This window comes from Ornithodoros turicata, unplaced genomic scaffold (assembly GCF_037126465.1).
Source record: "Ornithodoros turicata isolate Travis unplaced genomic scaffold, ASM3712646v1 Chromosome39, whole genome shotgun sequence".
NCBI lineage: Eukaryota > Metazoa > Arthropoda > Arachnida > Ixodida > Argasidae > Ornithodoros > Ornithodoros turicata.
Window position 1 is genome coordinate 1,279,270 of NW_026999369.1, and position 13,459 is coordinate 1,292,728.

A 13,459-nucleotide genomic window follows, 5' to 3' on the forward strand; every position below is an offset into this window, starting at 1 on the left:
CGCCATCTGCGCATTCTTCTATCCCTCATTGCACTAAAATGAAATAGCTTCGGAGCTACAGCGTTCATAACGTCCTATTTCCCCCAAAGAATGGACATAGTGTTGGACAATGGACGTGTTGCAGCCTTATCACCAACGCCCGCGTAAAATGGCGGCGCTAGACTCAGGCTCAAGATCACCAAAGACGATAAGAAGGAGTGGCTTTTTTAAGTCTGGCTCGCATTTCCGTTGACAGTTCCCGACAGCATTCGTGGCGACTGAACTGAGGCTTTCATGGAACAGAACATGGAACATTTCATTCTTATTCTTGCTTCTAGGTTTCTTCTATTCCTCTAATCTTGCTGTATGGTAATTTTCACAGATGCTCCTTCTGCAAGGACCTCCTACGAAATTGCCCAGGAAATCTTCCACCAAAGTGGAGTTGACAGTTCCCGACAGCATTCTTGGTGAGCGAACTGAGCCTTTCATGGAACAGAACATGGAACATGGAACATTTCATTCTTATTCTTGCTTCTTGGTTTCTTCTATTCCTCTAATTTTTCTGTATGCTAATTTTCACAGATGTTCCTTCACGGCAAGATGTTCCTTCTGCAAAGGCCGCCCACGAAATCTTCCAAAGTGGAGTTGACAGTTCCCGACAGCATTCTTGGTGAGTGAACTGAGCCTTTCATGGAACAGAACATGGAACATGGAACATTTAATTCTTATTCTTGCTTGATGGTTTCTTCTGTTCCTCTAATTTTTCTGTATGCTAATTTTCACAGATGTTCCTTCACGACAAGATGTTCCTTCTGCAAAGGCCGCCCACGAAATCTTCCAAAGTGGAGTTGACAGTTCCCGACAGCATTCTTGGTGAGTGAACTGAGCCTTTCATGGAACAGAACATGGAACATTTAATTCTTATTCTTGCTTGATGGTTTCTTCTGCTCCTCTAATTTTTCTGTATGGTAAATTTCACAGACGTTCCTTCACGGCAAGATGTTCCTTCCACCACCTATCTTTGTGCAGCCTCAGATGCGTTTTCGTAACGCGTAAGCTATATAACGCTAGTTGGATGATACAGATTCGGAGATTTCGGAGCAGATTGTTACAGCTTCAGATGCGTTTTCGTAATGCTCCAATTTTCTTTTAACGATCCCGACGCAGAGAAAAAAGTACTGCGATGCAGACACGTTGGGACCGTCTACGACACAGTGGCTTAGTCGGTACTCGGTAGCCACTAAGGCGAGTCGGCGCCTGTGTCGTATTTTGGAGCACATTGTTGCAGCTTCACATGCTTTTTCGTAACGCGTAAGCTATATAACGCGAGTTGAATGCTGCAGATAACGCTTTTGGAGTATATAGATTGTTGCAGCTTCAGATTCTTTTTCGTAACGCGTAAGCTATATAACGCTTGTTGGATGATACATATAACGCTTTCGGAGCAGATTGGTGCAGCTTCAGATGCGTTTTCGTCATCCTCCAATTTTTTTAACGATCCCGACGCAGAGAAAAAAGTACTGCGATGCAGACACGTTGGGACCGTCTACGACACAGTGGCTTAGTCGGTACTCGGTAGCCACTAAGGCGAGTCGGCGCCTGTGTCGTATTTTGGAGCACATTGTTGCAGCTTCACATGCTTTTTCGTAACGCGTAAGCTATATAACGCGAGTTGAATGCTGCAGATAACGCTTTTGGAGTATATAGATTGTTGCAGCTTCAGATGCTTTTTCGTAACGCGTAAGCTATATAAGGCTAGTTGGATGATACATATAACGCTTTCGGAGCAGATTGTTGCAGCTTCAGATGCGTTTTCGTAATGCTCCAATTTTTTTTAACGATCCCGATGCAGAGAAAAAAGTACTGCGATGCAGACACGTTGGGATCGTCTACGACACAGTGGCTTAGTCGGTACTCGGTAGCCACTAAGGCGAGTCGGCGCCTGTGTCGTATTTTGGAGCACATTGTTGCAGCTTCACATGCTTTTTCGTAACGCGTAAGCTATATAACGCGAGTTGAATGCTGCAGATAACGCTTTTGGAGTATATAGGATATAGGCGCCTCCGGCATCCCCACGGACATGGACCACCCCTTCACGGCCTGAGAACTGCGCTTCGCCCTGGACCCCCTGAAAGCCAAGTCAGCCCCTGGGATGGACGGACTCACCTACCAGTGCCTGCGAAACCTACCGGACAAGACAACTACACGGCTCCTGGATTCCATCAACCAGTGCTGGGACCACAGCATGCTACCACCATCCTGGAAAGAGAGCGTCATCGTGCCGATATTGAAGCAAGGGAAGCCCCCGGGCGAACTGAGCTCCTATCGACCGATATCGCTCACATCATGCTTGGCAAAGTTGACAGAGCGGTTGCTACATCGCCGCATTACATGGCTACTTAATTCCAAGTCCTCTTTTCCCCCTGCATGACAGGTTTTAGACGCAACCTTTGCTGCCAGGACTCTGTGCTGGACCTGGTCTCGGACGTGGACGACGCCGCCCAACGCAAGTGCAGAACGGCAGTGGTGTTCTTCGACATAAAGGCCGCCTTCGACAGCGTCCCCATCAACACCGTCATGGACTCCCTCGTCGACCCTGGAATCGGAGGCAAGACAGCTGCTTTCATTCCCGTTCTACTTTCCAACCGCTCTTTCAGGGTCCGACTGGGATCGACGCTGAGCTCCCCACGCCCACAGAACCTCGGTCTACCTCAAGGCGCTATCCTGAGCCCCCTGCTCTTCAACCTCGTCATGGCTGGACTTCCCAAGGCCCTACCAGCAACAACACCTCCCCTGCAACTCTCCATCTACGCGGACGACATCTGCCTGTGGACCAACGGCAAGGACCCCTGGAAAGTGATGAAGACCATCCAGAAGGGCGTGGACGCTACGACCGAGTACATCCGTGGCGGCACAACGAGCAGCGTTCAAGGTAAGCGAGTACTTCTCACCCACCCAGTGTTATCGTTGCCAGGGCTTTGGGCACGTTGCCAAGTACTGCCGTCGGTCGGAGCACTGCCGCGCATGCGCCAGGAGCCACGCCTTCAAGGACTGCACGACGCGGAAGGAGCAACGGTGCGCCAACTGCGGAGGTCCCCATCCAGCCAGCTTCGGAGGATGCCCCAGGAGGAAGGCCGCCATCGCTGCTGTGAAGACGGAAGCCTGCGAGATCCGCCCGTCCCGGAGCGGCCGCATCAACCCTGCCGTCGTGAAGCCAACGCGCCCAGCACCCGTCCGCAGCGCCGACGCCTTCCCAGCACTGCCGAAGCCAGCGGCCCCTGCCAAGAAGCCTGCCACAGCCAAACCGGCCTCATGTAAGATTCCTGACACTAATGCTACCCCCAGTGTTTGGGATCTGCCCAGGGACCCTGTCCCGACCCAGAGACCGCCGCCGCCTGCCGCCAACAGACCCCCGCGGACGACGGCGGCCCCTCTCAAGCCTGCTGTACAGGAAGCTGCTGCCAGTCCGGAACCTGCACCTCCCCAGGGCACCGAGCTGGTGATGACGTTGGTCCCCCTGCTCATCACAGCCTTCCGTGCCATGCTGGCTGCCATCCCAGCTGCCAGCAACATCCCAGAAGTCCAAGCCTTCAAGGTAATGGAACCAATGCTTACCAGTCTGCTTCCTACTTTGTTATGGACAGTAAGCCCCACCGGAGCCAACAACCTACCGCACCCGCCTTCCCCCGCGTCCTGCAATGGAACTGCGCCGGACTACGACCCAGGATGGCCGAGCTCAAGCAGCGCCTCTCCAAGACCAGCTACAGCGTCATCTGCCTCCAGGAATGCAACATTCCGGACACGACGGGGCTACCTGGCTTCATTATGTACACCTCTCCCAGCATACCACACTTCGGCCACGGCTGCACGGCAGTCTTCGACCCAAGGCACCTGGCACAAACCCAGCTGCCCACAGACCAGCTGTCGTCGCCGTGATTGAAGTCACAGCTGTAAAGGTAAGTTTTGGAAATGACTCACTCAGTGTCGCCTCTGCTTACATCCGTCCCAGCTACGCGGTTACGGTGGACCAGATACCTGACGACTTCCTGCAGCAAGTGCAGTCCTCCCTGCCAGGCCCTCTGCTTCTCTGCGGTGACCTCAACGCGCACCATCCGCTCTGGGGTTCTTGCAAAGCTGACCGCCGCGGCCGACGCCTAGTGCAGTCCCTGGAGGATTGCAGTCTGCTCGTCGCCAACACAGGTGAGGTAACCTTTTACAGGCCACCAGTATCCAGCGCCATCGACGTCACCCTGCACACCCCGGACGTCCCTGCGCACTGGGAAGTCGGAATGGACACCTGGGGCAGCGACCACTTCCCGATCGACGTGACCCTGGCCTACAAGCCCCGAAGCGACGGACCACCATCGTCGTGTGGGACTCCTTCCGAGCCTGCCTGGACGGATCTCCAGCCTCCCAGGACATCTGCGAGGACATCAGGACAGCCCTGGCCGCCGCAACCAAGTCCGGGACTGCGCCAGCAACCGGACCCAAACCTGACCTGAAGTACTTCCGGCTGTGTGCTACGAGGCGCCGCGCACAGAGGGCCCTGCGTCGGAACCACTCCCCCAGGCGTCTGACGGCTTACCGACGAGTTTCCGCCGCCCTGCGCAGATACGCGGTCACGCTGCAGCGCTCCCAATGGAAGCAGTTCTCAGCCTCCCTGACCAGCAGCACATCGGCCCGGAAACTCTGGTCTGTCGTCAACGCCCTGGCGGGAAGGAGGAAGGCGAACCCCTTCAGCTCCATGGCTCTAGCCAAAGGGGTCTCCCTTGAGGAGCTCGCAGAGGACTTCGCCGACCTGTTCGGCGCAGGGAGGGACGTCCCCTCCACGGCGGCGCCTCCGGCATCCCCCACGGACATGGACCACCCCTTCACGGCCTGAGAACTGCGCTTCGCCCTGGACCCCCTGAAAGCCAAGTCAGCCCCTGGGATGGACGGACTCACCTACCAGTGCCTGCGAAACCTACCGGACAAGACAACTACACGGCTCAACCAGTGCTGGGACCACAGCATGCTACCACCATCCTGGAAAGAGAGCGTCATCGTGCCGATATTGAAGCAAGGGAAGCCCCCGGGCGAACTGAGCTCCTATCGACCGATATCGCTCACATCATGCTTGGCTAAGTTGAGAGAGCGGTTGCTACATCGCCGCATTACATGGCTACTTAATTCCAAGTCCTTTTTCCCCCCTGCATGACAGGTTTTAGACGCAACCTTTGCTGCCAGGACTCTGTGCTGGACCTGGTCTCGGACGTGGACGACGCCGCCCAACGCAAGTGCAGAACGGCAGTGGTGTTCTTCGACATCAAGGCCGCCTTCGACAGCGTCCCCATCAACACCGTCATGGACTCCCTCGTCGACCCTGGAATCGGAGGCAAGGCAGCTGCTTTCATTCACGCTCTACTTTCCAACCGCTCTTTCAGGGTCCGACTGGGATGGACGCTGAGCTCCCCACGCCCACAGAACCTCGGTCTACCTCAAGGCAGTATCCTGAGCCCCCTGCTCTTCAACCTCGTCATGGCTGGACTTCCCAAGGCCCTACCAGCAACAACACCTCCCCTGCAACTCTCCATCTACGCGGACGACATCTGCCTGTGGACCAACGGCAAGGACCCCTGGAAAGTGATGAAGACCATCCAGAAGGGCGTGGACGCTACGACCGAGTACATCCGTGGCCTCGGACTCACCCCGTCAGCCGAAAAGACCAGGGTCATGCTGCTTGGTTCACGGCAAACTGGTGTACGCTGCTCGAACCGATCCTGATGGAAAACACACCACTGGAACAGGTTTTCTCGGAGTAACCTTGGATTCCAGGTCTTCCTGGGCGCCACTCGTCAAGGACCTCCAGACCCGATGCAAGACAACCCTGAATGTGACCAAGCGACTCAGCGGACGGCACTCCGGCTGCCCCCAGAGGACCCTCCTGACCATCCACAACGCCACCACAGCCGCACGGATGCTGTTCGGACCTCCCTACGCCAAGCCCAGCAGATCAGCGCTGGAATCCCTGGAACTGCTCCACCGTCGCGGACTGAAGCTGGCTCTAGGACGCCCACCTCGGATGCGGAACGTCGCCGTGTACGCCGAGGCTGCCGCTCTCCCTCTCCAACTACGAGCCACCCAACACCTGCTGAACCAGCTCACCAGACTGAACAGGACAACAACCGGAAGGGCGCTACTGCAGCGTCTAAGGGACCGACAACGGAGCCGTTTTTCATGTACACTTTTCACGCAGGACCAGCTGTTCCAGCCCATCCCACCAGTTCCCAGTCCAGATGCTCCATGGAGGCTCCTCGGGACCGCCATCCGGACAACACTGCCAGGCCTGCCGCGGAAAAAGGACGTTCCGGATGCGGTGGCACAGTTCCTGGCCGCCGAGCGCCTTCATGAGAGCTACCAGGACTACCTGCACGTGTACACGGACGCCTCAGTCGACCCTGGACGACGCGCCTGCTCCCTGGCCTGCCACATCCCAGCAACACAGTTCTCCTGGACCGAAGGATTGTCCGGACTCCTCTCCTCCACGGATGCAGAACTCCTCGCGATCACGGAAGCCCTGGACATCATCGCCAAGACGAGCGCCACCAAAGCGGTTATCCTCACGGACTCCCGCGGGGCTCTGTCGAGGCTAGACAACCGAGTAGTCAGAAAAGCTGGTGTATCTAGCAGAGCCTACCTAGCAAAACAATTGCTAGATACGCTAGCTTGCGTATTTAGCATCAACAAACAAGACCGCCCCCGTCCCCGCCCCATCCCGCTCTTGCGAATGTTAATTAGGGCTAAACCACGTGAGCGCCACCCCACAGATACCGACCTCACTGAGGAATTAACCACGTGGGCACCAGCCCACTTTCACGACTCCATCTGGTAGGCCATCCCTGCAACATGCCTTTGTTAATATTATAATTAGGTGCACGCTCTACTGTGTTGGAGTAAACCACGTCAGAGTGATACCGACCTCACTGTGTCATCTGAGGAATTAACCACGTGGGCACCAGCCCCCATATCGTAAGCCAGCCTCCAGCAAGTCCCTCGCACGCGCAACACGCGCTTCTTATTATAATTAGGTTGCATGCACACCTACTATGTAAATAACTAAGACTGGGCAGGCGCCTCAGTCTTATAAAAACGGTGCATGCAAACGGAGATCAGTCAGAACAATAAAAAATGGCAGACCAGTTCTACATCAATTTACTCTCAAACGCTTCCACCGATGTATTTCCTAATAACACGATGAGTAAGTTCAGAGTTAAACTTGCTCATGCCGTGCACTTAGATGAGAAGTGGGAAGTTGCCCTGACAGAGGTGAATGTCCCGTTTGCAATTAAGAACGTCACGGACACTGTTAACGCTATATCTGAAACTAGTCTCTTTGCTCCTACACTCACAACAGAGCAAATTAAGTTTCGCGCAGGAGAAAACATTATCATACCAATTCGACAATTCCTAACGAAACATTTAAAAAGCCAAGCAAGGATTCTACGTGTCACTGGACATTATGAGCTACAATTGCCACTCAATACCGGACTTGAGTTGAGCCTAGCTCTCTCTGCCAAGCTTGGTTTTCCTGAAAAGATTATTGGATGTTCGGAAGTGGATGAAGGTCAACTAGTAAAAGTATTGAAGTTTCAAGAGGATACAGAAGAAAAAATTACTTTAATCATGGACCGCTCACGTACAACAACATATGAAATTCCAGAAGGGTATTACGAGTCGGGAAAGGACCTAGTTGATGCAATAAATCATGCATACCGAACAAAGCTAGGGCTACCAGAAAGTGCACGTGTTTTGTTTTATAATCCATACAATGGAGTTTGTCAGCTGGGAGGTCGTAGCGAGGGTTATGTCACATTTCATCCATATTTGGCTCTGATGCTTGGATTCGGAAAAAGGACAACCTTCTCAAGTTTTGCTGTAGCCCAGCGGGATGTCTGTCTTTTTCCAGCACAAAATTATATCTTTATTTACAGTGACATCATTGAGAATGAAGCTGTCGGTGATATCACGGCACCTCTTCTCCGTTTACTCCCTTTCAGAGTGCAGAGTCGGAATGAAGTGATTTCATATTATTTCACTAATCTTTACTATAAATATATATAAATATGTGATAGCAAAAGAACTGACCACCATTCAAATCGAACTGGCAAACGAGATAGGTGATTTCATTCCATTCATTGCCGGCTCATGACGTGTTGGAGTGACACTGCATTTTTGAAAATGTATATAACACAGGCACCCTGTTGCATAGCACATTATGGTATGGGCAAACGTGATCAACCACCGCCACATTATTCAGCTCCTCTTGATCAAGTCAGATCTGGTTATTTCTCTGATTTAGTGCAGCAGTTTATACCTATACTAACGAAGAAGGTAGCTCCCTACGTGAGTCGAAAGCTCCTCGACACTGGACGACACATAGCAGAAGAAGTTAAGCAGGGATCAACGTTTAGAGAGGCTCTAAGGAAAGGAGTTGGTCGTACAATCCATTCAACACGTGACGAGTTGCTTCAGAGGCTCAGAGGAAAAGGAAGGAAAAGAAAACAATCTGTCAACAATAAAAGCAAACGTAAGAGGGTGGGTCGGTCAGTAAAATCCCTGAAGAAGCGAAGAAAGGTCGATTTTTTTACTACAGAAAATGTCTAGCATCGCAATAGTACATAAGAATTCCTGCCTCTGCACCACGAACCAATTGGAACTGTTTTCTCTTCCTCCAACAAACTTTTCCTTGGAGAAGTCAGAATATGTGGAGTTTTTTCCAGTTTCTGCCCCTACAGCAAGTGGTGTAATCGAATATAATGTTCCAGGTCTCGGAGGTGGATTCTTTAACTTGCAGTCTAGTTTTCTACACATTCAATGCAAAATTGTACGGAAAAATGGAGATACAGCATCAAGTACAGTTGGCAGTACAGTGACACCAGATAGTGTGATACCTGTGCAAGCATTTGCATCCTCGCTCTTTCATCATGTCCACGTCTACCTTAATTCGACACTGGTTTCTAACTTCGAAAATTATGCATATCGTTCATACTTGGACATAATAACAAATGCTAATAATGTTACTCAAACTCACACCCTCTCTGCAATGCTCTACGAACCAGATACAGTGGGAGAATCTGAAAATTTTACTGCTCCTGTTGAGGCAAAATGAATTTTTGCACGCTACAAACGGACCAAAGGTTCGACACTCTGCGATCTTTATTCCCCTATCTTCAGTGATATATGTCAACAGGAAAAGTTTCTTCTCAATGGAGTCGACATAAGAGTTGTCCTTCGTCAGAACACAGATGATTTTCGACTTCTTGCACCTGCCAGCGAGACTGAAAAACACACTATAGAGTTTTCACGAATTGTGTTGTACCTGCGACGTGTGCAGGTTTCTCCAAGTGTACTCGTCGGCATCGAACGAAGACTTCAGAGAACTCCAGCATCATACCTCCTTCGAGGATTAGAGATTAAGTACAGGACACTTGCTCCAAATCAATCTCAAGTGATTTTCGATGACCTTTACAGTGAACGAGTTCCCTCAAAGCTGACAGTATTGATGGTTAGAAGTGAAGCCTACCAGGGTAACAGACAAAGGAATCCATTTAAACTTGAAAATTTCAAGCTTGAGAGAGCTGTGCTTGACGTTGGTGGACAACAGTACACAGATGACTTTGACTTTCAACGATCGATCTACTCTAAAGGATATATGAATTTGCTTCACAAGCTGAAGCGGAAAGACATACCTCTAGCTCTGGCTGCATATGAGAAAGAAACGTTTATGCTCTACTACCATCTCACTCCAGATGTGGAAGTGCAGTCACTGAGTCCAGTGGTACAAGCCAATGTTCGTCTCACCCTAACATTTGGTGGAAATCTTACAGAGGCTGTTACAGTTCTCTTTGTTTCAGAAACACCTCGTGTGCTAGAAATCAACAAAGACAGACGAGTCAAATTCGTATAGAAAAAAAATGGAGGAATGGGAATTTTATGCAGCCTTTGCTCGAAATCACTGCACAAGGCCACTGTTTCGTGGAACATTTGCATGCAATGAAATTGCAAGTCAAAAAGCTGAACCAGGGCTGTATGCTGTAAACACAGCTCCAAGATCCTCTCCTGGAGAACACTGGACCTTATGTTAGATCTCTAAGAACAACAGCATTTCTTATTTCGACAGCTACGGCATACGACCAGTTTGCAAAGAAATCTACCAGTTTATTCACCCAACATCTTCCTTTCACTACAATGCAAAACGACTTCAGGGATATGGATCTGCTACATGTGGACTGTACTGCTTGTATGTAGGTAGTCTTTTAGCCTGTGGTTTCTCTCTTCAAGAGTGCACTCAGAAGTTTTCACCAACCAACTTCAGACACAATGACAGATTGATAGAAACACTTGTTCGAAAAAATTTCCCAAGAAAAACAGAGGATATGTCATGCTGTAGTGTACTATGAGCATTCAATAAAATTTCAGTTTGCCTGAAAAGAGCTTTATTTGTCAACTTAATTTGCACACTATATAATGAATCATTGGTAATAAAAAAAATCTCATCTGAGGTAGGCTATTTACAAACAGTGACTTGCAAACAAAGACATTGTTGATGATTACATACATGGTATTAGAAACTGGTTATTTCATACACATACAGTCAAACTCCTTTATAGCGAACACCTTTTTAACGAAAATACCACTACAGCAAATTTTTTTGCGGTCTTGCTGGAGCCCTATAGGTCCAATAATGACATCCTTTTTAACGAAAATACCTTTACTGCGAATTTTTTTGCTGTCCCCTGAGTTTCGTTGTAAAGGAGTTTGACTGTATAATCAAAAATTTTCTGACACGGATCATTTACAAACAGTGACTCTCATCTGAGACAGGCTATTTGCAAACACTGACTTGCAAACAAAGACGTTGTTATAGATTACATACATGCAATTAGAAACTGGTTATCACATACTCTTATAATCAAATTCTTAGAAAACAGGTTATTTCACGCACATATAATCAAATTCGTCTGAGACGGTCCATTTACAAACAGTGACGTGCAGACAAAGTCAGTTGTTATTTCCATCGCAAATGCATGCAGCAATATGGGAAAGCAAACTGTCTCTTTCACTGACATCAAGAGCTACAGATTACTTCAGGAAGACATGAAATTCATCAGACCAGGTCTTAGCTTAGTCATCACTCGTGGCTAACAAATATCCTCTAGCTCCTAACTCACAGTTGTAAGTAATCCCACACTGACAACCATAGATGTGGAATAATGCAATAGCTTTAGTTCATGGTTCTAACATGACATCGTTCTAATATATGACAAACCATAGCTATATGGATGTAACATCTTTATTACAATTTTTTTCTGTGGGACCAGGAATAGAAGGGCAACATCTGTTGCGGGGGGTGATAACAGATGAGTTCCCTCCTACTCCTGTATGCCAACTCTGTAATGAAACCTCGTGACGGTGCACACCCCAACACCATCGCTTCATTAGAGAGACCAATCCGTACACATTAAAAAAATACAACCATAGCCAAAAGGTAGCGTGTCAATTCCATCATCACAAATGAAGCGTTTCGTATCCAGTGGATTGAGGGCTATTTTTGTCACTGACACACTTTTGTTGACATTGTCCTTGTGCACAATGAGGTTCTGTTTAACTTTATGCATTGTGCCCTGCTCGAGAGCATTCGTGTACATAGAGAAGTGGAGTTTTTGTGCTTCACATTGCTTAACACCCTTAGCGCGATTGTACTGCTTTTTGCTGCACAGATCGAGGGTGTACAGCTTTGGCTTCAGACAACAGAAGCCAAGAATGTGATCACGAGGAAGCTCATTTTTAAACTTTCCTAGTACCATCCTGTTTTTTGTCGAATAGAGTGGGTGATCAGGGTCATATCCAGAGTTGTCTAGATGCTCATCAGCTAGTTCGTGGAGTAATTTATCGTCACTCAGCATCACAATGTAAGAATCAGTGTCCATGTATAGCAGTCGTGTATCAGGGGCTACACGGAGAAGATGGTTATGATAAAAATCAAACATCTTCAGCTTAGACAATTCCAATATTGTGAAGCCCAGGTACAGCGGTTGCTTCATGCGAAGAACAGACTGACTAAATTGGAACAAGATGACGTGAGAGCTCAGAGGGCGGAACTGTTTCAAGTTTGGTTTACGTAGAAGCTTCAACACTTGCTCATCTGTTACTGTGAGGCGACAATTTACGAATTTCCTGACTTGCATACATGTCCTGCCGTATACACTATTAATCATTAGCTTTGATTGCTGTTTCTCAAATGCGTTTGTAGCTCGCTTCTGAAGTTCGTGATTGAAGTCGACATAGGATCGCACAAAGGGCTTTTGATTGAACTTGAGAACCCTGTGAACTTTAGTGAGACGCAACCCCAATTGCAGATACAGTTGCAAATTGCGATAGTGGAGAAAGTACCTCTCTTTATCAACTAATGTTAGCAACAGTTTTGCTTCGGTAGCTTTCTGTCGAAGATTGAACTTCTTCATGAGCACCTTCTGATAGTCTGACAATAGCTCATAACGAACGGACATTTTTTCAGGGGCAACGGGAAGATCCCTGTGGCGTTCATGAGTTGCTCGGTCATACACTAGATCTACCTCAAGAAAGTAACCCGCAGGGGTATAATCTCGTATCTGAGCTATATCCAAGTTAACAATTTCCTCCTCAGTGAGCCACTCAAATCCTCCGTAAGGCAATGGTTCTCTCATGACTGCTCCATACAGGCCATTTACATCAATGTAGTTAATTATTTTTTTTCTTTTTCGGGATCAAACTGTTCTGTTCCTGGCACATTCACAGTTGCTTTTCTCAGGGAGCACTGTGTGACACCTCCTCGTAAGCCATTCTCGATGAGCAGGTACGCGTTGGGGTCGTTAATTAGTTCTAGTTCTACCTGACTGATTTTTAGTGCACAAGACATGCTTAATCCTGGAAGGGATACAAAATGAAACGGTTCAATCTTGTGCACATCGAGTGTCCACTTTCGAAAGTTCTGAAACACATCTGCTAAAAGCAGTGTGTCTGTCAGAAGGTATAAGTCCGAATACTCTCCAAGACTCTTGAGCCGAAATTTTTCATACACATTCTGCGCGTGGTTGTAGTCTTGTTCACTTACTTCGGTTCCATTCAAAATGCTAAAGAACTTATCTCGAGGTGGTAGCGAAGGCTCATCATAGGCTTCAAAACTGGTGACAAAGTTATAACAGAAGGCCCCCTTATGAACAACCAGCTGAAAGTGTTCCTCATTTGGAAAAAAACTGGCGAAGGCATTGAAAGTTGGATTCACCTTTATCGCGTAGATTTTTCACCAGTGTTTCAAGGCTTGCGTTCAGAAAACTCAAACTGTCCAAGAATCGATAAGAGCCGATGTCAATTGCTTTAAATTTTTGACAGCTGGTGGCAATCACGTTGATGTCTGACTTCTTACGCAGATGTAAATGAGACAGGAGAAAACTCATGTCAT

General features: G+C 48.7%; 1 protein-coding gene across 1 annotated transcript; it reads left to right on the forward strand.

Moving 5' to 3' along the window:
* Positions 1-4,909: 4,909 nt before the first annotated feature.
* On the forward strand, positions 4,910-9,925 carry LOC135374019 (uncharacterized). Its single transcript, XM_064607039.1, has 4 exons — positions 4,910-5,054; positions 5,180-5,708; positions 5,794-6,619; positions 9,353-9,925. Exons 1-4 carry the CDS (start codon positions 4,910-4,912, stop codon positions 9,923-9,925), a joined length of 2,073 nt encoding a protein of 690 aa, XP_064463109.1.
* Positions 9,926-13,459: the final 3,534 nt, after the last annotated feature.